The sequence below is a fragment of the Lepisosteus oculatus genome, chromosome 27, assembly GCF_040954835.1.
Source record: "Lepisosteus oculatus isolate fLepOcu1 chromosome 27, fLepOcu1.hap2, whole genome shotgun sequence".
Taxonomy (NCBI): Eukaryota; Metazoa; Chordata; class Actinopteri; order Semionotiformes; family Lepisosteidae; genus Lepisosteus; species Lepisosteus oculatus.
In genome coordinates this window covers 6,980,742-7,005,433 of record NC_090722.1, presented here as the reverse complement: position 1 = coordinate 7,005,433, position 24,692 = coordinate 6,980,742, and the positions used below count along the sequence as shown (strand labels likewise).

General features: G+C 61.6%; 1 protein-coding gene across 5 annotated transcripts; it reads right to left on the bottom strand.

The window, feature by feature from the left end:
- setdb1a (SET domain bifurcated histone lysine methyltransferase 1a) lies at positions 1-21,239 on the bottom strand. Of its 5 annotated transcripts, none has more exons than XM_069185460.1 (24): positions 21,075-21,239; positions 19,538-19,777; positions 19,163-19,335; positions 18,585-18,652; positions 18,048-18,168; positions 16,718-16,897; positions 15,841-16,042; positions 13,350-13,423; positions 12,089-12,279; positions 11,676-11,805; positions 11,368-11,515; positions 10,875-11,063; positions 9,787-10,192; positions 7,285-7,637; positions 6,656-6,772; positions 6,399-6,568; positions 5,007-5,453; positions 4,698-4,906; positions 3,699-3,724; positions 3,089-3,221; positions 2,166-2,316; positions 1,763-1,974; positions 1,324-1,412; positions 1-724 (listed from the first exon to the last, which is right to left on the bottom strand). In XM_069185460.1, exons 2-24 carry the CDS (start codon positions 19,738-19,740, stop codon positions 607-609), a joined length of 4,110 nt encoding a protein of 1,369 aa, XP_069041561.1. In that variant the 5' UTR covers positions 19,741-19,777; positions 21,075-21,239; the 3' UTR covers positions 1-606. The 5 variants fall into 5 exon arrangements, with proteins under 5 accessions (XP_069041561.1, XP_069041563.1, XP_069041560.1 ...); XM_069185462.1 differs by having other exon boundaries at positions 19,538-19,772; XM_069185459.1 differs by having other exon boundaries at positions 19,538-19,740.
- Between the last annotated feature and the right edge of the window lie 3,453 nt (positions 21,240-24,692).

The following is a 24,692-nucleotide window of genomic DNA, read 5'->3' as shown; positions in this document are numbered from 1 at the left end:
TTGCAAATAGAAAAGAAATTTAATGACAATATAAAATAACGGTTGTGACTCGTTACTGGTACACACAAGAATGAGCAGGACTTGCCCGTCGTGCAGATGGCAGCAGGTCCCCCCCGCCGAGCCCAGCTCAGTCCCACCAAGAGCTCCAGGTGCGAGGGGGAAGGACAACCAGAAACAAAGGCCACACTGCAGGTGGGTCCTAGTCTTCCTCGGAGCACATCAGCGCCCCCTGCAGGTCAGTGCTGTAACTGCGACCCGCCTGATCCTGCAGATCCTGGCCTCCTGCTGGACCGTGACCTCCGGCAGCCAGGGAAGCAGGCAGTCTGTTTCTCAGAGTCTGTCGGCAAACGGCTTACAGTCCGGATTAAAGTTCTCTCCAGCTTTTTTCTTGTTGGCTAGGCCAGGCCATCGGGCTCCCAGTGCACAGCGATCTGATCCGCTCCAGGTTTTTCACTGCTGTCAAGCACACTGCGCACTGCACAGGGAGGTCTTAGACTGGGATGGAGCACACCGTAAAACCTGGAGTGGACCAGACTCCTGACCCGACTCGCGATGCGTGTGCCTGGACAGTGAAGGGGGAGAGGTCCAGAGGTCAGGGGTCAGAGTTCACAGTAAGCGTCCTCGGCACTCTGTGGATCCACAGCAGCACAGCAGCTCCTTCCCCTCCACGCTGCCGACCTCGTAGTTATAGTCCCAGGTCAGCTCTGTGCCAGCACGTATCCTCCTGGAAACAGACCAGGGGGAATCACTTCCTGTCGGCATTCCGGCCCTCAGCCATCACCCCGAGAGATGCAGCAGTCTGTCAGTGTGTCGGTGAGTGTGTCGGAGTCAGGGCAGTTTTGATCAGTGTGCGAGAGCAGTGTGAAGGCGAGTGTGAATGGTGTGTGTGAGCAATGTGTGGAGTGAGCAGAGTGCGAGAGCGAGAAGTGTGCAGGCAAGTGTGAGCAGTGTGCAGGCAAGTGTGAGCAGTGTATGAGAGCAGTGCGCAGGTGATTGTGAGCAGTGTGCAGGCAAGTGTGAGCAGTGTGCGAGAGCAGTGCGCAGGTGACTGTGAGCAGTGTAAGCAGTGTGTGAGAGCAGTATGCAGGCCAGTGTAAGCATTGTGTAACAGCAGTGCACAGGTGACTGTGAGCAGTGTGTGAGAGCAGTATGCAGGCCAGTATAAGCCGTGTGTAACAGCAGTGCGCAGGCGACTGTGAGCAGTGTGCGAGAGCAGTATGCAGGCCAGTATAAGCCGTGTGTAACAGCAGTGCGCAGGCGAGTGTGAGCAGAGTGCAGCTCAGTGTGAGCAGTGTGGACGGTGCATAAGAAAAGGAGTCGTACTTGCTGGCGAAGAAGGCGACCCAGGGAAAGCGCAGGTCATGCGTGTCCACGAACACGTTCTGCACGAAGAGGTTGGGGCTGCAGCTGTGCTGTAGAGGGAAGGGGAGAGAAGAAGAGGTTCAGTCTTCAGTTCGCAGCAGTAATTTTAAGTGAATTACACTTCTAAGCCACATATCTAATACTTAAGTTCAATTACACTGGATCCCTGCAGCTGCCCAGGAGGATACACGTTCTGACCCATCCAATAGACTCTCCAATGCCGGAGCGCAGGAGAGTGTATTGGAAAACTCGGAATCCCAGAGTTTCAACACTGGAGCGCTCCCCGGACACCGGACGAAGTCCAGTGTGCTGTGTTGAAACTCTGGGATTCGGGCGGCTTGGACAGAAGGAGGGGTGGGTGACAGGGGCAGGGACGAACAGGGTCGTGCGCCCCACGTACATTGAGGTAGCGGCCCAGGTTGCCCTCCAGCTTGGCGTCGATGATGTAGCACGACTCCTCGCCATCGTAGAACTGGCGCGTGTTCTTCCAGGAGGGGGTGCCATCCCCTCCACCGCCGGCTGACGTCATGGGCGTCTTTATGACCAGGCCGTGTGTAGACTTCAGAGCGAAACCACGCGTGGACTTCACTGCTACCTGCCTCTTCACAGGCCCTGCAGAGGGAGAGGAGAGCTGACTGGACCCCCACACCGCAGAGAGCCTGATCCACACACTGTACCCCCACACCGCAGAGAGCCTGATCCACACACTGTACCCCCACACACTGTTGTGAGAGAGCCTGACACTGGGAGAGCTGAGTGTCTAGAGTATCTAGAGAGAGCAGGGACGCAGAGGGGGGTCTCACGTGTGGTGCTGTTGATGATGCTGCTGTCTTTCTGGTCTTCCTCCTCAGATCCAGAGGAGATGGTCTGAATGTCATCACTGTCATTTCCAGCACTCGGTCGTCTCAGCTTCCTGTCACCCTCGCTGTCCGAACTGGACAGAGTCATCACATCCTGATAGGGAGGGGTTAATACAGACACACTGACTGACTGGACACTCCAGTACATTAACACTGCACTGAGAGAGAGGGGTTCATACAGACACACTGACTGACTGGACACTCCAGTACATTAACACTGCACTGAGAGAGAGGGGTTCATACAGACACACTGACTGGACACTCCAGTACATTAACACTGCACTGAGAGAGAGGGGTTCATACAGACACACTGACTGACTGGACACTCCAGTACATTAACACTGCACTGAGAGAGAGGGGTTCATACAGACACACTGACTGACTGGACACTCCAGTACATTAACACTGCACTGAGAGAGAGGGGTTCATACAGACACACTGACTGGACACTCCAGTACATTAACACTGCACTGAGAGAGAGGGGTTCATACAGACACACTGACTGGACACTCCAGTACATTAACACTGCACTGAGAGAGAGGGGTTCATACAGACACACTGACTGACTGGACACTCCAGTACATTAACACTGCACTGAGAGAGAGGGGTTCATACAGACACACTGACTGACTGGACACTCCAGTACATTAACACTGCACTGAGAGAGAGGGGTTCATACAGACACACTGACTGACTGGACACTCCAGTACATTAACACTGCACTGAGAGAGAGGGGTTCATACAGACACACTGACTGACTGGACACTCCAGTACATTAACACTGCACTGAGAGAGAGGGGTTCATACAGACACACTGACTGGACACTCCAGTACATTAACACTACCCAAGGGGTTGGGCTCAGTACCGTGTTGCTGGCATCAGAGGGCTGGGGGCCTTGGCGATTTTGAAGTAGTGTCGTCTTGGTAACAGGACGTTTCACACCCTCATTTTTCACTGGACATGGATTATATCCAAACACTCGAGAGGTGTCGAGTAAGCTGAGAGGAGAGGGAGAGAGGCAGACAGGTGAGGAGAGCATCAGTCAGGGAGAGAGGCAGACAGGTGAGGAGAGCATCAGTCAGGGAGAGAGGCAGACAGGTGAGGAGAGCATCAGTCAGGGAGAGAGGCAGACAGGTGAGGAGAGCATCAGTCAGGGAGAGAGGCAGACAGGTGAGGAGAGCATCAGTCAGGGAGAGAGGCAGACAGGTGAGGAGAGCATCAGTCAGGGAGAGAGGCAGACAGGTGAGGAGGGCATCAGTCAGGGAGAGAGGCAGACAGGTGAGGAGGGCATCAGTCAGGGAGAGAGGCAGACAGGTGAGGAGAGCATCAGTCAGGGAGAGAGGCAGACAGGTGAGGAGAGCATCAGTCAGGGAGAGAGACGGGTGTAGGAGAGAGTCAGGAAGAAGGTGAAGAGAAAGCCATTAGGCCCATCCACAGTTAATCAATTTAACTGATTAGAGTGTGCAGAGACTCACAAGCTGCTCTTCTGATCGCCAGCGTCCTGCAAGAGAAACAATGACAGTGAGACAGGAGGTGGGGCTGAGTGTCTTCACCTGTAGTCCTCGTGTCCTGACATGAGTGTGGAAAATATCTCCCTGCGCACTGGTGCTGCTCTGTGTGTGTAAATACCTCTCTGCACACTGGTGCTGCACTGTGTGTGTGTAAATATCTCCCTGTGCACTGGTGCTGCTCCGTGTGTGTGTGTAAATATCTCTCTGCGCACTGGTGCTGCTCTGTGTGTGTGTAAATATCTCGCTGAGCACTGGTGCTGCTCTGTGTGTGTGTAAATACTTCTCTGCACACTAGTGCTGCTGTGTGTGTAAATATCTCCCTGCGCACTGGTGCTGCTCCATGTGTGTATAAATATCTCCCTGTGCACTGGTGCTGCTCTGTGTGTGTGTAAATACCTCTCTGCACACTAGTGCTGCTCTGTGTGTGTGTAAATACCTCTCTGCACACTAGTGCTGCTCTGTGTGTGTGTAAGTACCTCTCTGTGCACTGGTGCTGCTCCGTGTGTGTGTAAATACCTCTCTGCGCACTGGTGCTGCTCCGTGTGTGTGTAAATACCTCTCTGCGCACTGGTGCTGCTCTGTGTGTGTGTAAATACCTCTCTGCGCACTGGTGCTGCTCTGTGTGTGTGTAAATACCTCTCTGCACACTAGTGCTGCTCTGTGTGTGTGTAAGTACCTATCTGTGCACTGGTGCTGCTCCGTGTGTGTGTGTAAGTACCTCTCTGTGCACTGGTGCTGCTCTGTGTGTGTGTAAATACCTCTCTGCGCACTGGTGCTGCTCTGTGTGTGTGTAAATACCTCTCTGCGCACTGGTGCTGCTCCGTGTGTGTGTAAATACCTCTCTGCGCACTGGTGCTGCTCCGTGTGTGTGTAAATACCTCTCTGCGCACTGGTGCTGCTCCGTGTGTAAGTAAATCTCTCTCTGCACACTGGTGCCAGTCAGTTTGTGCCCTGGTGAGGTACCTTGTCTGTTTTGGGCTCCTTCTTGACCTCGGAGCCCTCGGCCTTGCTGCGGGTGGAGTCGTGGGAGTCCTCGTCTCCGCCGCCGCCCCCTGTGGAGCTCAGCCAGGACGCCACCTTGCTCTTGCCCGTCTCCTCGGGGACGGGCGGCTTGCTGGCCTCCTGCCCCCCCGACACGCTCAGGCCCTCCTTGCTGTCCTGGGACACGCTGCCTGGACACGGGGCGAGAGGGAGAGGGGGTCACGGGAGAGTCGGAGGGCCGGGCTGTGCCTTCGTCCCGCCCTCCTCCCCGCTCCTCCTCCTCCTCTTCACCTTCCTTCATGCCCCGCGTCTGCCTGCGGGTGGCGTAGCTGCGCCACACGGAGCTGGCGGTGAAGTACTCGTCCTTCACGAAGTTGTCGTCCGAGCTGTCGTCGTCCTCCTCCTCGTTGGAGTCCTCGTCCTCCTCGTCCTCCTCGTCCTCGTCCTCCTCCCCCTCCCCCTCGTTGGAGGAGCCCGCGTGCCCGGCGCCGTCCTCGTCCCGCTGGCCCGCCTCCCCGCCGGCGCCGCCCTCGCCCCGCCGGCCCCCCGCCCCGCCTCGGGGGCCCCCGCCCGCCCCGGCCTTCACGTCCACGCCGGAGCCCTCGGAGGAGCAGCGGGCGTCGCTCTCGTAGCCGTCCTTGAAGTTCTCCACGCTCTCGATGTGGTCCAGGTTGGCGAAGTACTCGTCGCCCATCTCCAGCCCCTCCTTGTCCGCAAAGTCGTCGGTCAGGATCTTTCCTGGAGACGGGGAGAGAGACGGAGGTGGACTTTCTCCAAGGACCCACAACCCCTCACGCTGAAGACAGAGGAGGAGGAGGAGGGTGTTCGTGTTGTCAAAGTTAATTGAGCTCTGTCGACGCTGCTGAACAGCCACGCCCACTCCCCTTTTGCCCCACCTCACTTCCCCCCGATTTCCTGTCCACTGCCCATGCTACCCCATCCCCATTCTCTCTGATGCCCCACCCACTTTTCTGGTACCCTGCCCCCCCCCCCCCCCCGACCCTCTGATGCTGCACCCACTCCCCTGGAGACACGGTGCTCTATCAACACTGTGAAGTAGCCCTGCCCCTCACTCCAATGCCCCGCCCACCTCCCTCCCATGGTGCTCCATCAACAGTGACGTAGCCCCGCCCACCTCCCTCCCATGGTGCTCCATCAACAGTGAAGTAGCCCCGCCCATCTCCCTCCCATGGTGCTCCATCAACAGTGAAGTAGCCCCGCCCCTCTCCCTCCCATGGTGCTCCATCAACAGTGAAGTAGCCCCGCCCATCTCCCTCCCATGGTGCTCCATCAACAGTGAAGTAGCCCCGCCCCTCTCCCTCCCATGGTGCTCCATCAACAGTGAAGTAGCCCCGCCCCTCTCCCTCCCATGGTGCTCCATCAACAGTGAAGTAGCCCCGCCCCTCTCCCTCCCATGGTGCTCCATCAACAGTGAAGTAGCCCCGCCCCTCTCCCTCCCATGGTGCTCCATCAACAGTGAAGTAGCCCCGCCCCTCTCCCTCCCATGGTGCTCCATCAACAGTGAAGTAGCCCCGCCCCTCTCCCTCCCATGGTGCTCCATCAACAGTGAAGTAGCCCCGCCCCTCTCTCCAACGCCCCGCCCACCTCCCCTCCCATGGCGATCCATCAACACTGGGAAGCAGCCCCGCCCCTCCCTCCGATGCCCCGCCCCCTCCCTCTGACCTGCGTAGATGCAGACGAAGGAGCCCTTGGCCACATCGTCCAGGCAGCGGATACCCCAGCCCTTGTTCTGGGTCTTGAAGAGCTGCAGTCGAACCTGCAGCCCGTGCTGCACCAGCCGGTTGGTGCACATCTGGGGGTTGCAGCGGCAGCGGCTGTTGCACTCGTACACGCTGGGGGGAGGGGGGGGGGATTAGTACCGAACCCACGGGCCACACCTGTGTACGCGGGGCGCAGAGCCAGACAGCGGGAGTGCTCACCCTGTAGGCAGACACTCCTCCAGCCGCTTGTGCTGGTATCCAGCGTTGGGGTTCACCTGTGCACCCGGGGTGCAGGCAGTGGCCTGGACAGTCAGCTGGTGGCAGGAGCACTTGGATCTGAAACCAGAGAGGACAGCACTTCAGACACCCCACAGACGCCCCGATAACGCTTCACACAGAAGCCCTGAATCCCCCATACAGACGCCCAGGTGCCTTCATGCAGCAGCCCCAAAAACCCCACACAGACACCCCAATACCCTAGTACCCCCATATAGACCCCCCTGGTACCCTGCTCACATGTCCCGGCAGCCGTCCGTGCAGTCGCACCCCACTGGGAAATCACAGACCCCGATACCCCCAGACAGACGCCCCGTACCCCCACACAGACGCCCCGATACCCCGCTCACATGTCCCGGCAGCCGTCAGTGCAGTCGCACCCCACTGGGAAACCACAGACCCCGATACCCCCAGACAGACGCCCCGATACCCCACTCACTTGTCCCGGCAGCCGTCAGTGCAGTCGCGCCCCACTGGGAAATCACAGACCCCGATACCCCCAAACAGACGCCCCGATACCCCCACACAGACCCCCCGTACCCCCACGCAGACGCCCCTGGTACCCCGCTCACTTGTCCCGGCAGCCGTCCGTGCAGTCGCAGCCCACCAGGAAGTCGGGGCTGGTGTTGATGAAGACGCCCTTGCCCGGGATGCGCTCCTTGCTGTAGGCCACGCTGGGCGGCGGCGTCACGTCGATCTCGTTGACGCAGGACAGCGGCACGTCCTCCTTGCCCTCGGTGATGTCGCTGATGAAGTAGGAGGGCTTCTGGGGCTGGAAGCGGCGGTCCACCAGCACGTAGGGGTCCAGGCAGAACATCTCCAGGAAGATGAAGTCGCAGTGCACGGAGAAGAGGTAGCGCTCGATCTCGCTCATGCTGCGCAGGGTCAGGCCGCAGGGGGACTTGTAGTTCACGTGGAAAGACATCTGGGGGGGACGGGAGAGTCAGGGCTGTCTGGGACCACCGCAGGTGGTCAGTGCTGTCTGAGCCCCGTGGCCAGGAGCGGTCAGTGCTGTCTGAGCCCTGTGGCCCAGTGTGGTCAGTGCGGTCTGAGCCCTGTGGCCCAGCGTGGTCAGTGCGGTCTGAGCCCCGTGGCCAGGAGCGGTCAGTGCTGTCTGAGCCCCGTGGCCAGGAGCGGTCAGTGCGGTCTGAGCCCAGAGGCCAGGAGCGGTCAGTGCGGTCTGAGCCCTGTGGCCAGGAGCGGTCAGTGCGGTCTGAGCCCTGTGGCCAGGCGCGGTCAGTGCGGTCTGAGCCCTGTGGCCAGGCGCGGTCAGTGCTGTCTGAGCCCTGTGGCCAGGCGCGGTCAGTGCTGCCTGAGCCCTGTGGCCAGGAGCGGTCAGTGCTGTCTGAGCCCCGTGGCCCGGCGCGGTCAGTGCGGTCTGAGCCCCGTGGCCAGGAGCGGTCAGTGCTGTCTGAGCCCCGTGGCCAGGAGCGGTCAGTGCTGTCTGAGCCCCGTGGCCAGGAGCGGTCAGTGCGGTCTGAGCCCCATGGCCCGGCGCGGTCAGTGCGGTCTGAGCCCTGTGGCCAGGAGCGGTCAGTGCTGTCTGAGCCCTGTGGCCCGGCGCGGTCAGTGCGGTCTGAGCCCCGTGGCCCGGCGCGGTCAGTGCGGTCTGAGCCCCGTGGCCCGGCGCGGTCAGTGCGGTCTGAGCCCTGTGGCCAGGAGCGGTCAGTGCTGTCTGAGCCCTGTGGCCCGGCGCGGTCAGTGCGGTCTGAGCCCCGTGGCCCGGCGCGGTCAGTGCGGTCTGAGCCCTGTGGCCCGGCGCGGTCAGTGCGGTCTGAGCCCCGTGGCCAGGAGCGGTCAGTGCTGTCTGAGCCCCGTGGCCAGGAGCGGTCAGTGCTGTCTGAGCCCAGCGGCCCGGCGCGGTCAGTGCGGTCTGAGCCCCGTGGCCAGGCGCGGTCAGTGCGGTCTGAGCCCCGTGGCCAGGAGCGGTCAGTGCTGTCTGAGCCCCGTGGCCAGGAGCGGTCAGTGCGGTCTGAGCCCCGTGGCCCGGCGCAGTCAGTGCGGTCTGAGCCCTGTGGCCAGGAGCGGTCAGTGCTGTCTGAGCCCCGTGGCCCGGAGCGGTCAGTGCTGTCTGAGCCCCGTGGCCCAGCGCGGTCAGTGCGGTCTGAGCCCTGTGGCCCGGCGCGGTCAGTGGGGTCTGAGCCCTGTGGCCCAGCGCGGTCAGTGCGGTCTGAGCCCCGTGGCCAGGAGCGGTCAGTGCGGTCTGAGCCCCGTGGCCCGGCGCGGTCAGTGCGGTCTGAGCCCCGTGGCCCGGCGCGGTCAGTGCGGTCTGAGCCCCGTGGCCAGGAGCGGTCAGTGCGGTCTGAGCCCCGTGGCCCGGCGCGGTCAGTGCGGTCTGAGCCCCGTGGCCAGGAGCGGTCAGTGCGGTCTGAGCCCCGTGGCCCGGCGCGGTCAGTGCGGTCTGAGCCCCGTGGCCCGGCGCGGTCAGTGCGGTCTGAGCCCCGTGGCCAGGAGCGGTCAGTGCGGTCTGAGCCCCGTGGCCAGGAGCGGTCAGTGCGGTCTGAGCCCCGTGGCCCGGCGCGGTCAGTGCGGTCTGAGCCCTGTGGCCCGGCGCGGTCAGTGCGGTCTGAGCCCCGTGGCCAGGAGCGGTCAGTGCGGTCTGAGCCCCGTGGCCCGGCGCGGTCAGTGCGGTCTGAGCCCTGTGGCCAGGAGCGGTCAGTGCGGTCTGAGCCCTGTGGCCCGGCGCGGTCAGTGCGGTCTGAGCCCTGTGGCCAGGAGCGGTCAGTGCGGTCTGAGCCCCGTGGCCAGGAGCGGTCAGTGCTGTCTGAGCCCCGTGGCCCGGCGCGGTCAGTGCGGTCTGAGCCCTGTGGCCAGGAGCGGTCAGTGCGGTCTGAGCCCCGTGGCCAGGAGCGGTCAGTGCTGTCTGAGCCCCGTGGCCCGGCGCGGTCAGTGCTGTCTGAGCCCCGTGGCCAGGAGCGGTCAGTGCTGTCTGAGCCCCGTGGCCAGGCGTGGTCAGTGCGGTCTGAGCCCCGTGGCCCGGCGCGGTCAGTGCGGTCCGAGCCCCGTGGCCAGGCGTGGTCAGTGCGGTCCGAGCCCCGTGGCCAGGCGTGGTCAGTGCGGTCTGAGCCCTGTACCTTCCGGTTGACCCGGCGCCGGCAGGTCATCCTGCGGAAGCCGTACAGCAGCGGGATGAGCAGCGGGTTGCGGCCCCGGAACTGGTCGGGCCGCAGCCGGTCCAGGCAGGCCGGCGAGCAGGCGTGGGGCACGTAGAACAGCTTCTCGCTGGGCGCCTGGTAGGACGGCTCCTGGGGCACGCGCTCCGACATGGCGTGGTAGACCTGCGGGGCCACCGCGGGGGCCTGGGGGGCCGACGCGGGGGCGGGGCCGGGGGCGGGGACGAGGACCGGGGCCAGGGCGGGGGCGGGGGCGGGGGCCAGCGCTGGGCCCGGCACCATGACAGGGAGCGGAACCAGGGTCTGGGCGGGGGGCAGAGCCGTCAGGGTCTGGGTGAGGGGGCCGCTGGTGTGGAGCACGTAGTACCTGCAGGGGACAGACGCAGACGGACGCCGTTACAACATCGCCCCCCGCGTACAGATCTGGCTGCAGACATTTCACAGTGGAATCCAAGCCACTGGTGACGTGTGGGGTCCAGTCACACCCATAGAAACTCTGCACACACAGCCCTGTAACAAACACCCCCATGTGCAGAGACAAACTCTGAGATAGATACAGAGGGACAGGAGAGAGGGAGCGATACAGAGGGAGAGGGGAGATGGAGGGATACAGAAGGAGGGAGAGAGGGATACAGAGGGTGAGGAGAGAAGGAGGGAGGGATACAGAGGGAGAGGGGAGATGGAGGGATACAGAGGGGGAGGGAGAGATACATAGAAGGAGGGAGGGATACAGAGGGAGAGGAGAGACACAGAAGGAGGGAGGGAGGGATACAGAGAGTGAGGAGAGAAGGAGGGAGGGATACAGAGGGTGAGGAGAGAAGGAGGGATACAGAAGGATGGAGAGAGGGATACAGAGGGTGAGGAGAGAAGGAGGGAGGGATACAGAGAGAGAGGGGAGATGGAGGGATACAGAAGGATGGAGAGAGGGATACAGAGGGAGAGGGGAGAGGGAGAGAGGGATACAGAGGGGGTGGGAGAGCGAGAGAAGAGACAGTGGTGCAGTGTCCTTGCTCTCCAGGGGCTGGGAGACAGACGGAGAGGAGTCGCACCCGGGCTGGATGAGGGTGGTGGCGATGGTCTGGGGGGGCCGGCTGGGCGCGGCGGCGGGGGTCCCGGCGTCGCTGGGCGCGGGGGTGCTGCTGCTGGGCCGGGGCGAGATGTAGGGAGAGGTGCTCTTCTTGGCCACCTGCTGCTTCGGGCGGGTCTGGGACTGGCCCGAGTGCTGGCTGTCCGGACTCCTGGACACAGAGGGGCGCAGCGTCACTACAGAGCCCCACGGACACAGAGCCCCACGGACACAGAGCCCCACGGACACAGAGCCCCACGGACACAGAGCCCCACACAGAGCCCCACACAGAGCCCCACACAGAGCCCCACACAGGCAGGGTGCCAGGGACACAGGCAGGACATAGAGCCCGACACAGGCAGGACGCCAGGGACACAGAGCCCGATACAAGCAGGACGCCAGGGACACAGACAGGGCGCCAGGGACACAGGGAAGACAGAGACCCGGCCAGGAGGTCTTCGCACTGCTGTACTCACTCGGACCGGGCAGGCTGGGCAGCAGCGGAGTCCACCTTGGGCGGGGGGCGAGCACCTGGGACGACCACAGCTGGGGCCGGAGCCGGGGTCTTGGGGCTGCTGGCCTCCTTGGTGTACTGAACCACAGGGCCCTTGGTCCGGACAGCACCTTCCGGGGCAAGCAGAGCACAGCTCACAGTCCTGAGAGGCCCAGCCACACCCACACACCACCCTGCGACCCACTCTGGGAGCGCTCCTCTCCGACACACAGCCCCAGAGGGACCGCGGGCTCCTCTCCCCTCCGACACCCCCCCAACCGCCCCACTTACCCATGTTGGGCCGGGTTCTCTGCACCCCGGCCTGCTTCTTCTCCTGGAACATGGCGGTGTTCATCTTGAGGTTGAACATGGGTTCGAGCCGCGTGGAGCCGCGGTAGATCCACTCACTGCGCTTGTCGTCCTGGAAGACAGCGAGAGGGACAGTCACTCTCCAGGGCACTGGACACACGGCCCACCGCACTGCCCCAGGGCACTGGACACACGGCCCACCGCACTGGACACATGCCCCACCGCACCGCCCCAGGGCACTGGACACATGCCCCAGGGCACTGGACACATGCCCCACCGCACCGCCCCAGATGCCCCACCGCACTGGACACATGCCCCACCGCACCGCCCCAGATGCCCCACCGCACCGCCCCAGATGCCCCACCGCACTGCCCCAGGGGTACTCTGCCGCTCACCAGGAAGAGGATCTTGACCAGGCTGCCGTCCACTTCCTCCACGCGGGACTTCCACCACGTGCCCTCCCACTCCGTCTTGATCAGCTGACCCGCTTTGAGCAGCACCATTGGCCGGTTGGGGTAGGCGGTGATGTACTCCTCGATGAAGTCGCGGCAGGAGGAGTCCTCGATGTCCTCCCACGTCTTCTTCACTGGGACAGCAGACGGACAGGAAGGGGGTGAGAGACCAGGCGGGCAAGCACAGACAGAGAGGGGACACAGACTGGCAGAGGACAGGGAGAGACAGACACAGAGAGGACAGGGAGAGGACACAGATGGACGGACACGGAGCGACAGACAGAGAGAGGACACAGACTGGCAGAGGACAGGGAGCGACAGACACAGAGAGGACAGGGAGAGGACACAGATGGACGGACACGGGGGGACAGACAGAGAGAGGACACAGACTGGCAGAGGACAGGGAGAGAGACGCAGAGAGGACAGGGAGAGACAGACGCAGAGAGGACAGGGAGAGGACACAGACTGGCAGAGGACAGGGAGCGACAGACACAGAGAGGACAGGAAGAGGACACAGATGGACGAACACGGGGGACAGACAGAGAGAGGACACAGACTGGTAGAGGACAGGGAGAGACAGACGCAGAGAGGACAGGGAGAGGACACAGACTGGCAGAGGACAGGGAGCGACAGACACAGAGAGGACAGGGAGAGGACACAGACTGGCAGAGGACAGGGAGCGACAGACACAGAGAGGACAGGGAGAGACAGACGCGGAGAGGACAGGGAGAGGACACAGACTGGCAGGGGACAGGGAGAGACAGACACAGAGAGGACAGGGAGAGGACACAGACTGGCAGAGGACAGGGAGCGACAGACACAGAGAGGACAGGGAGAGGACACAGACTGGCAGAGGACAGGGAGAGACAGACAGAGAGGACAGGGAGAGGACACAGACTGGCAGAGGACAGGGAGCGACAGACACAGAGAGGACAGGGAGAGGACACAGACTGGCAGAGGACAGGGAGCGACAGACACAGAGAGGACAGGGAGGGGACACAGACTGGCAGAGGACAGGGAGAGACAGACACAGAGAGGACAGGGAGAGGACACAGACTGGCAGAGGACAGGGAGCGACAGACACAGAGAGGACAGGGAGGGGACACAGACTGGCAGAGGACAGGGAGAGACAGACACAGAGAGGACAGGGAGAGACAGACACAGAGAGGACAGGGAGGGGCCAGGAGAAGCAGCTGTATCTTACAGGGCCTGCAGACAGGGTAGAGCTCAGGGAGGCTGACGTAGGAGGCGTATCCGTCATCAAAGAAGATGAGAAACCTGGAAAACACAAACAACTACTCAGTGACACTGCCACTCCTCCAGTCTCCCCACACTGCCCCCCGCAGGGCAGCCGACGCCTCCCGTCTCCCCACACTGCCCCCCGCAGGCCAGCCGACGCCTCCCGTCTCCCCACACTGCCCCCCTGCAGGGCAGCCGACGCCTCCCGTCTCCCCACACTGCCCCCCGCAGGCCAGCCGACGCCTCCCGTCTCCCCACACTGCCCCCCGCAGGGCAGCCGACGCCTCCCGTCTCCCCACACTGCCCCCCGCAGGCCAGCCGACGCCTCCCGTCTCCCCACACTGCCCCCCGCAGGGCAGCCGACGCCTCCCGTCTCCCCACACTGCCCCCCGCAGGGCAGCCGACGCCTCCCGTCTCCCCACACTGCCCCCCGCAGGCCAGCCGACGCCTCCCGTCTCCCCACACTGCCCCCCGCAGGACAGCCGACGCCTCCCGTCTCCACACACTGCCCCCCGCAGGCCAGCCGACGCCTCCTGTCTCCCCACACTGCCCCCCGCAGGCCAGCCGACGCCTCCCGTCTCCCCACACTGCCCCCCGCAGGCCAGCCGACGCCTCCCGTCTCCCCACACTGCCCCCCGCAGGGCAGCGTACTCCTCCCCACACTGCCTCCCGCAGGGCAGCCGACGCCTCCTGTCTCCCCACACTGCCCCCCGCAGGGCGGCGGACTCCTCCCCACACTGCCCCCCGCAGGGCGGCCGACGCCTCCCGTCTCTCCACACTGCCCCCCGCAGGGCAGCCGACGCCTCCCGTCTCTCCACACTGCCCCCCTCAGGCCGGCCGACGCCTCCCGTCTCCCCACACTGCCCCCCGCAGGCCAGCCGACGCCTCCCGTCTCCCCACACTGCCCCCCGCAGGGCAGCGGACTCCTCCCCACACTGCCCCCCGCAGGGCGGCCGACGCCTCCCGTCTCCCCACACTGCCCCCCGCAGGGCGGCCGACGCCTCCCGTCTCCCCACACTGCCCCCCGCAGGGCAGCCGACGCCTCCCGTCTCCCCACACTGCCCCCCGCAGGCCAGCCGACGCCTCCCGTCTCCCCACACTGCCCCCCGCAGGCCAGCCGACGCCTCCCGTCTCCCCACACTGCCCCCCGCAGGGCAGCCGACGCCTCCCCACACTGCCCCCCGCAGGGCAGCCGACGCCTCCCCACACTGCCCCCCGCAGGCCAGCCGACGCCTCCCGTCTCCCCACACTGCCTCCCGCAGGGCAGCCGACGCCTCCCGTCTCCCCACACTGCCCCCCGCAGGCCAGCCGACGCCTCCCGTCTCCCCACACTGCCCCCCGCAGGGCAGCCGACGCCTCCCGTCTCCCCACACTGCCCCCCGCAGGCCAGCCGACGCCTCCCGTCTCCCCACACTGCCCCCCGCAGGCCAGCAGACGCCTCCCGTCTCTCCACACTGCCCCCCGCAGGCCAGCCGACGCCTCCCGTCTCCCCACACTGCCCCCCGCAGGGCAGCGGACTCCTCCCCACACTGCCTCCCGCAGGGCAGCCGACGCCTCCCGTCTCCCCACACTGCCCCCCGCAGGACAGCCGACGCCTCCAGTCTCCCCACACTGCCCCCCGCAGGGCAGCCGACGCCTCCCGTCTCTCCACACTGCCCCCCGCAGGCCAGCCGACGCCTCCCGTCTCCCCACACTGCCCCCCGCAGGGCAGCGGACTCCTCCCCACACTGCCCCCCGCAGGGCAGCCGACGCCTCCCGTCTCTCCACACTGCCCCCCGCAGGGCGGCCGACGCCTCCCGTCTCCCCACACTGCCCCCCGCAGGGCGGCCGACGCCTCCCGTCTCCCCACACTGCCCCCCGCAGGGCGGCCGACGCCTCCCGTCTCCCCACACTGCCCCCCGCAGGCCAGCCGACGCCTCCCGTCTCCCCACACTGCCCCCCGCAGGCCAGCTGACTCCTCCCCACACTGCCCCCCGCAGGGCAGCTGACTCCTCCCCACACTGCCCCCCGCAGGCCAGCCGACGCCTCCCGTCTCCCCACACTGCCCCCCGCAGGGCAGCCGACGCCTCCCGTCTCCCCACACTGCCCCCCGCAGGGCAGCCGACGCCTCCCGTCTCCCCACACTGCCCCCCGCAGGGCGGCCGACGCCTCCCGTCTCCCCACACTGCCCCCCGCAGGGCAGCCGACGCCTCCCGTCTCCACACACTGCCCCCCGCAGGCCAGCCGACGCCTCCCGTCTCCCCACACTGCCCCCCGCAGGGCAGCCGACGCCTCCCGTCTCCCCACACTGCCTCCCGCAGGGCAGCCGACGCCTCCCGTCTCCCCACACTGCCCCCCGCAGGCCAGCCGACGCCTCCCGTCTCCCCACACTGCCCCCCGCAGGCCAGCCGACGCCTCCCGTCTCCCCACACTGCCCCCCGCAGGGCAGCCGACGCCTCCCGTCTCCCCACACTCACCTCATCCTGTTCTTGCTGTTGGGCATCTCGGCCACGATGCCGGCGTACAGCCACACCTGGTTGCCATCCTTGTACTTGGCGACGACGCGGGCGCCCACAAACAGCTTGTCCAGGGTGGGGTGGTAGTCGAAGGCGATGTGGTTCCCCGACAGCAGGCTCTTGCCCTTGTTGTCGAACTTCACCTTGTACTTGAAGCTGGCGCCTGAGGACAGGGGGCAGAGCAGCGGGCGGTCAGCTGGCGGTCGTGTTAACCCCAGACCCCACCCTAACCACAGGCGTGGCCAGGACTCGTCCGAGTGTAGACACAGGATCCATCCGAGCATCTGTCCCAGAGCCATCCGAGCGCCCGGCCCGGATTCCCCAAGTGTCGGCACCGGATTTGTCAGAGCTCCCGTCCCGGATTCCTCCGAGAGCCTGCCCCGAATTAATCCGAGAGCCCGTCCCGGGGTCATCCGAGAGCCTGTCCCGGAGTCATCCGAGCGCCGGCCCCGGATTCCTCCGAGAGCCCATCCCAGATTTGCCCAACATCGGATTCCTCCGAGAGCCCATCCCAGATTTGCCCAACATCGGATTCCTCCGAGAGCCCATCCCAGATTTGTCTGGATTCGTCCGAGGGCACATCCCTGATTCATCCAAGAGCCCGCCCCCCAAAAATTCATCCGACATCGGATTCGTCCGAGAGCCTGCCCCGAATTCATCCGCCATCGGATTCGTCCGAGAGCCTGCCCCGAATTCATCCGACATCAGATTCCTCCGAGAGCCTGCCCCGAATTCATCCGCCATCGGATTCGGCTGAGCGTCGGGCCCGGATTCGTCCCACATCAAATTAATCCGAGCACCGGCTCCGGAGTCGTCCGAGCGCCGGCCCCCGACTCACCCACAGGGTTGATGGCGATCAGCACCCCCCTGTGCCAGGTCTTGGTCCTCTTCTTGCCCAGGATCCTCATGTTGAGCACCAGCTCGCCGCTCCTATTGTCCGCGCCTGCCTGCTGCACCGGCGCGCCGCGCGAGCCGGAGGCCGAGGCCGGCTGGGCCGACGCCTTACTGGCCGATGTGTCTGGGTGGAGAGGGGTCAGGAGGTCAGACTCCAAAGGGCGCAGGAGAGCTACACTGTCACCCCGCCTCGGAGCCCCGCCAGACACCACCACACCCGACTCAGAGCCCCGCCAGAGACCACCACACCCGACTCAGAGCCCCGCCAGACACCACCACACCCGTCTCAGAGCCCCGCCAGACACCACCACACCCGACTCAGAGCCCCGACAGACACCACCACACCCGTCTCAGAGCCCCGCCAGACACCACCACACCCGACTCAGAGCCCCGCCAGACACCACCACACCCGACTCAGAGCCCCGCCAGAGACCACCACACCCGACTCAGAGCCCCGCCAGAGACCACCACACCCGACTCAGAGCCCCGCCAGAGACCACCACACCCGACTCGGAGCCCCGCCAGAGACCACCACACCCGACTCAGAGCCCCGCCAGACACCACCACACCCGACTCGGAGCCCCGACAGACACCACCACACCCGACTCAGAGCCCCGCCAGAGACCACCACACCCGACTCAGAGCCCCGCCAGACACCACCACACCCGACTCAGAGCCCCGCCAGAGACCACCACACCCGACTCAGAGCCCCGCCAGACACCACCACACCCGACTCAGAGCCCCGCCAGACACCACCACACCCTCAGAGCCCCGCCAGAGACCACCACACCCGACTCAGAGCCCCGCCAGACACCACCACACCCGACTCAGAGCCCCGACAGACACCACCACACCCGACTCAGAGCCCCGCCAGACACCACCACACCCGACTCAGAGCCCCGCCAGACACCACCACACCCGACTCAGAGCCCCGCCAGACACCACCACACCCGACTCAGAGCCCCGACAGACACCACCACACCCGTCTCTGTCTCGCGTCTCAGAGCCCCGCCAGACACCACCACACCCGACTCAGAGCCCCGCCAGAGACCACCACACCCGACTCGGAGCCCCGCCAGACACCACCACACCCGACTCCGTCTCCCGACTCAGAGCCCCGCCAGACACCACCACACCCGTCTCTGTCTCCAGTCTCTGAGCCCTGGCAGACATCAGGCACCACCCCACCTGTCTCACAATGCTGACAGACACTATCAAACCTGTCTCCAGTCTCAAAGCCCTCAGCCCCGCCCCGAGGCCAGACAGACACTGACCCCTGCTGGATGAACGCAGTAGTGTCGAGGGCAGCGCAGGCGCAGTCTTCTTGGACATGGTCTCGGCCAGCTTCTGCACATCCTGAGACGATTTCTTCAAGGCTGCCGCTGCGTCATCAAACTAGAGAGACAGAGAGATTTATCTGGGGAAGAATCACACCACACAGCCTGATACTGTACAGCACACACACACAGCATCAAAGCACACAGCCCAATACTGTACAAAACACACACACAGCCTGAAACTATACAGGACACACACACAGCCTCAGAGCACATAGCCTCAGAGCACACAGCCTCAGAGCACACAGCCTCAGAGCACACAGCCTCAGAGCACACAGCCTCAGAGCACACAGCCTCAGAGCACACAGCCTCAGAGCACACAGCCTCAGAGCACACAGCACGATATTGCACAGCGCACACACACAGCCCAAAACTATACAGCACACAGAAAGCCTCGCTCTGTTTAGACAGCACAGAGAAGAGAACAGGAGACTATGGACACAGCAGGAGGAGAAAGAGTGACCAGACACTCACTGTGGAATCCTTGACGGGGGTGGTCACTTTCTTGGCTGGAGAGGTGACATTCGGGTGGGCCGGAGTGACTGTGATGGAGGGACAGGAAAGGAGATCAATATGGAATTTATACAGCTCAAGCAGGTACCTGTGTCAGTGTGCGTCGGCTGCAAAGGAACAAGTAAAGGTTTATTCCTGCTGAAAAGAGAATCAAGGAAAAACAACGTTTTGGCTGTGGAGCCTTCTTCACACCCGAAACACAAACGTTTCTTTTCTTTTCTTTTCAGCATGGAATAAACCTTTACTTGTTTCTTTGAATTTATATAGTGCCCTGCACACAGAAACAACAGGCGTGGGATGATTCTTCACGCTAAATATTCCTGAGCCTTGAAGAGGCAGACACCGGACAGGCGCCTGACCTCTGGTTTAATACAGCTGGACACCAGACTGGTGCCTGACCTCTGGTTTAATACAGCTGGACACCAGCAGGCGCCTGTCCAGGCAACTCAGATTGTGCAGCTCATGGGAGGCTGTGCTCTGGGATCCTCTGGTGTGAAAGGTGCTATATAAGAGGGAAGGAATTCGTATTCAACACGTACTGCATCCCACAGCCACAACATCATCGTCGTCGTCATCATCATCGATCTCGATGACCTCAGAGGGCCTGAGGGCCAGACGATCCCCCTGATCATCGTCCGAGCTGCTGTCGCGGTACGTCAGACCCATGCTGGAGTAGAGGTCTCGAACCAGGCCCTCACATTCCTGCATCGACCTGGGGGGACACCACAGGACTGGTCACTCACTGACCACATTGACCACTGGACACACCTCAAGGCCAGTCATTGGCCACACTGTCCTCAGAACAAGCAGAGAGACCTGTCACTCACTGTCCTCAGAACAGGACACCCCCTGACCGCGCTGCCCCGGGGACAGGACACCCCCTGACAGCGCTGTCCCGGGGACAGGTCACTCACTGGAAGGCGGTGTCGAAGAGCCGGTCCACGCGCGACACCTCCGCCTCCCTCTGCTGCACCTGGCGCTCCAGCTGCTCCAGCTCGGCCGTCTTCCTGGCCACAGCCTCGCTCCTGAGGATCTCCTCCCGGACCCACTGCCGCAGCTCGTCCAGGGACACACCCAGCTCCTCCTGCAGCTCCTGCTCCATCTCCACCTCGTCCATCTGCAGCAGCGGACACACAGCACCGAGACACACTGCACTGAGAGAGAGGGGTTCATACAGACACACTGACAGACTGGACACTCCAGTACATTAACACTGCACTGAGAGAGAGGGGTTCATACAGACACACTGACTGGACACTCCAGTACATTAACGCTGCACTGAGAGAGAGGGGTTAATACAGACACACTGACTGGACACTCCAGTACATTAACACTGCACTGAGAGAGAGGGGTTCATACAGACACACTGACTGGACACTCCAGTACATTAACACTGCACTGAGAGAGAGGTACACTGCTGTGAGTGTAACATTGTAAGAAAACTACAGTCCCCTTTACCCCAAAGGAATCCAAAAGACACTGGTGTTGACACCCCACTCTGACAGTGTCCTGGGATCTGTAGTGACCAGTAGTCAGGACACCAGGGTCAACACCCCACTCTTACTGACAGTGTCCTGGGGTCTGTAGTGACCAGCAGGACTTCTGTTTAACATTAATACCGAAGGAGTACACCTCCTACTGCTGAGTATCTGACCTAGAGATGAGTACACATGTTACGTGATGTGGCGACCTTGTGGCTGCAGGACAGAGGTCCTACAGTGTTCTTGGGCTTCGGACACCGGACTATAGCAGAAACCTACACAGCGAACGTTTTCAGGTGTTCAATGATGTTACGCGTAGAGCAGAACTAATTTTACACAAAAGGTTGTTGAAGTTCGTTGAGATCACTACTAACCTCACGCACGTTTTCAATTTTCCACACTTTTAGAATTAGCAGCAGCTTCGGCTGCGAGACGAGACGAAACGAGGGGTACTGATTTAGATCCAAAACCTTTGCGGAAGGAAGACTTCAAAATATAAATGTATTTTAAAAACAACTCGTCATCTGCATTGAGCACCTCCATTGAAGGCGATGAAGGCGGTGTTACTGCGGCAAATGAACGTCATGGGAAATGTAGTTTTTTATCTCCCGCAATTCTTTAAATACGAAGGAGAGTTACGACGAAGAAAACATCAACTCCCAGCATACCATGCGCTGCGCTCGCAGGGCGCGCGGGTCTGACGTAAGGTGAGGGCGAATTTAAAACACCTCATCGCGTTCTTTTAATTTCTCACAAAAAAAACTATATAGTTACATATTTGTGATTATATGCAGTAAATATGAGAGTAAGGGGTTATCTTTACGAAATAAACGTTGTTACCGAAAGCCATAATTTGGACAAATTTAGCTGTAAGCATTCGCTCTTTATCGCAGATGTCCCCTCTCTACAAAACGACGTCTGCCCACCTGAGAAATTAACGACAAACGACTCCGGTTTTAACCAGAATTACCTCTCCTTCCAAGGCGTTTCGCCGGTAGAGGGTCACTGTAGATATTACTCTTTCGCTATTTCATAAAGAAATTTTTGAGCCAGATTCCAGTCTCCGAGCTTGTCTCCCTTTCTCCCCCTTCCCAGAGAGAGTCCATGAGGGAACACGCCCACTGCAGTCGTCGCCACGCCCCCAGACCTAATGAGCGCCAATCAGCAATGCTGATCGACGTGAGTGATAGGGGAGGCAACCAATAGGCTCCACAGTAGCGTGAGGTAAGAGGAAAGGCCCCTCCGACGATGGCAGGTTTGTCCAATAAAGAGCGCTAAACCGTGATAGGCGTCGGTTTGAACCAATCAGTGCAGCCAGAGGTTCTGGCGGGAGCTGACCTGTCAAGGGTTTGTATGCCTAGAGTTTACAACACGTGGTCGAAGCTCTTCTGTAATTGCTGAACGCATTATTCTTGAGCAGGGCAATGTGTAAGCAGCGTGGCTGTCAATGCCTGGCACAGATACCTATAAATGTACAAGAATCCACTCTGTCTCAGTGGGTCAGTGCACTCCTCCTGGTCAGAGCTGGGAATTCTGAGACAGGACACAAAACACAGTCGTTCTTCCAGATCCTTTTATTTCAGCAACTCCTGGTCTGGATAAAACTGCACACTGCTCCCCATGGTCCAGCCCTGCCCCGTCGCCCAGTCTACCGCCAGTCTCCCAGTCTACCCCCTGTCTCCCAGTCTACCGCCTGTCTCCAGCTCTGCCCCCTGTCTCCCACTGTGCCCCCAGTCTCCCAGTCTACCCCCAGTCTCCCACTCTGCGCCCAGTCTCCCAGTCTACCCCCAGTCTACCAGTTTGTCCACTGTCTCCCACTCCGCCCCCTGTCTCCCAGTCTACCGCCTGTCTCCCACTCTGCCCCCAGTCTCCCAGTTTGTCCACTGTCTCCCACTCTGCCCCCTGTCTCCCAGTTTGTCCACTGTCTCCCACTCTGCCCCCTGTCTCCCAGTCTACCGCCTGTCTCCCACTCTGCCCCCAGTCTCCCAGTCTACCCCCTGTCTCCCAGTCTACCCCCAGTCTCCCAGTCTACCCCCAGTCTCCCACTCTGCCCCCAGTCTCCCAGTCTACCGCCTGTCTCCCAGTTTGTCCACTGTCTCCCACTCTGCCCCCAGTCTCCCAGTCTCCCACTCTGCCCCCAGTCTCCCAGCCGCTGGGGGTGCTGCTCTCAGCCTCAGTTGCTGATCTGCTCCTCCTGCCAGGTGGAGGTGGGGATGGCACTGTAGGGGTCGACCACCATCTGGGCGCAGCGCACCACCGTCACCAGCAGGAAGAAGCACAGCAGGAAGAGGAAGGCCAGAGCGAAGCCCTTGTCAACGTCCACCGGGAGCTGGGGAGGGGCATCCGTGTCCATCTGGACCAGCTGTCCTCCTGGTGTTACAGCCCTGTTTCTTAACCACTGGACCAGCTGTCTTCCCGGTGTACCAGCCCTGTGTCTTCACCTCTGGACCAGCTGTCCTCCTGGTGTAACAGCCCTGTGTCTTATCCACTGGACCGGCTGTCCTCCTGGTGTAACAGCCCTGTGTCTTATCCACTGGACCGGCTGTCCTCCCGGTGTAACAAGACCTTAACACCTGGACCTGTCAGGTCTCCTCACTTGAGCAAAGTCTCGTCGAACTGGATGAACTCCATGTTATTACTGTAAACATATTAAACAATCAGAAAAGCCCAGGAATCAAACAGCAGAGTGACCCGCGGGTCTCTCGGTCCGCCCCAGGCAGTGTGCGTGACAGGCAGTGCGAGAGTCGCTCTCTGACGCCAGTCCGGTCCTCCAGCGGGGTGGTGGCTCAGCAGTGGCCCAGTGGGATCCAGTTCGGTTTGGGTCCCAGCTACAGGCTCAGGACCGGGGTTCTGCAGAGCCCTGTCGAGACTGAGAGACGCAGGGGGGTGAGTCCCATTGTGCAGGAACGGGAGGGGGCTCATTATGGAACGCAGGTACGGGTGACCCCCTGACCCCTGACCCCTGACCCTGGCGCTAACACCTGTACAGGGCAGCTAGCTAGTGAAAGCAGCATAAACGTGCCCTGAACCCAACACTGTCACACGCTGGGGAAAAACGAAACAATCCTTAATCGGAAATTCAAGGAATTTTAACAGCGTATGCAGTGACTTCTTGCCTCTCCGAGGCCAGATCCCAGAACTCCAGTAGGGAACATGGCGGATCAGCCGGTGTGTGTGTGGGAAACGGCGGCCTCACACTTACCCATGCCCTGGTTAGTGTGTGTGGTCACACAGCGGCGGTATCGCCTCGCCGCTCGCTCCTGCCTTCGGGATTCGGGAGGGTCTGCAGGGATGCACTGCTGCCGGAGCGATCCAGCTCGTTCTGGACCTCTGCGCTCGGCTGCGGGAGTTTTCCTCGTGTGCGCCACTGTCCCCCCCGGCTCATGAATACTTCAGCACGCTCCTGGTGTTGTCTTTCGGCCCGGCCCGCTGCCGAGGGGAACCCGATCCCGGCGCGGTGCCGCCGCGGCCCGCTCCACAGAGGGCACCTGCTCCGAGCCGTGTAACCCGGCACACGGCAACCCGTCACGCTTCATGGGAGTACTGGGAGACAGGGGCCATCCCCGTGGAGACAGCGTGAAGCCAGCCAGCTCCTCTTTCACAGACTCTGGACCAGCAGCAGACACTGCTAGTGTACTCTTTACTGCGTTTACCCTCATCTCACTGGGCTGGACTGCACTGGACTGTGCTTTTACCCTGATCTCACTGAGCTTTACTGTACTGTACTGCACTTTTACCCTGATCTCACTGTGCTTTTACCCTGATCTCACTGGGCTGTACTGCACTGTACTGTGCTTTTACCCTGATCCCACTGGGCTATCCTGCACTGCACTATGCTTTTACCCTGATCTCACTGGGCTTTACTGCACTGTACTGCGCTTTTACCCTGATCTCACTGGGCTGTACTGCACTGGACTGGGCTTTTACCCTGATCTCACTGGGCTTCACTGCACTGTGCTTTTACCCTGATCTCATTGTGCTGTACTGCACTGTACTGTACTATGCTTTTACCCTGATCTCACTGGGCTGCCCTGTACTGTGCTTTTACCCCGATCTCACTGGGCTTCACTGCACTGTACTGTGCTTTTACCCCGATCTCACTGGGCTTTACAAAGGACAAGATTTCTGTGACAAGTTATTCAGTGCAGGGATGAGTCAGCAAACAGCTGCCCCACGGCCCCTTTGCAAAGCTAACGAACAGGAATGATAAGCAAATGTTTTCATAATACTGTAGGATTTAATGAGCTGCGTTACTGAAGCGGATACCCTGGTTTCAAATTCAACTTCTGAAAGAGCTTTATTGGCATGAGAAGAATGACGTGTTACCAAAGCAGACACAATCAACACAATATTTGCATACACCACATAAAACATTATTGTGAGAGAGGGTTGGGGTTTTCTTTAACGCTTCTAGGATCAATTGACGGAAAAGTAGCTCCTCTCCTTCACCTTTTGTTCCTGTTCTCGTGTTTGTGTTTATGTTAAACACTGAGATTGCAGGTCTGTACTCGACATAATTAATCAGAAACTCGCCTCTCCACAAAATCACTCTCTCCCTGCAGGGACCGCGGAGGATGACAAATACCAG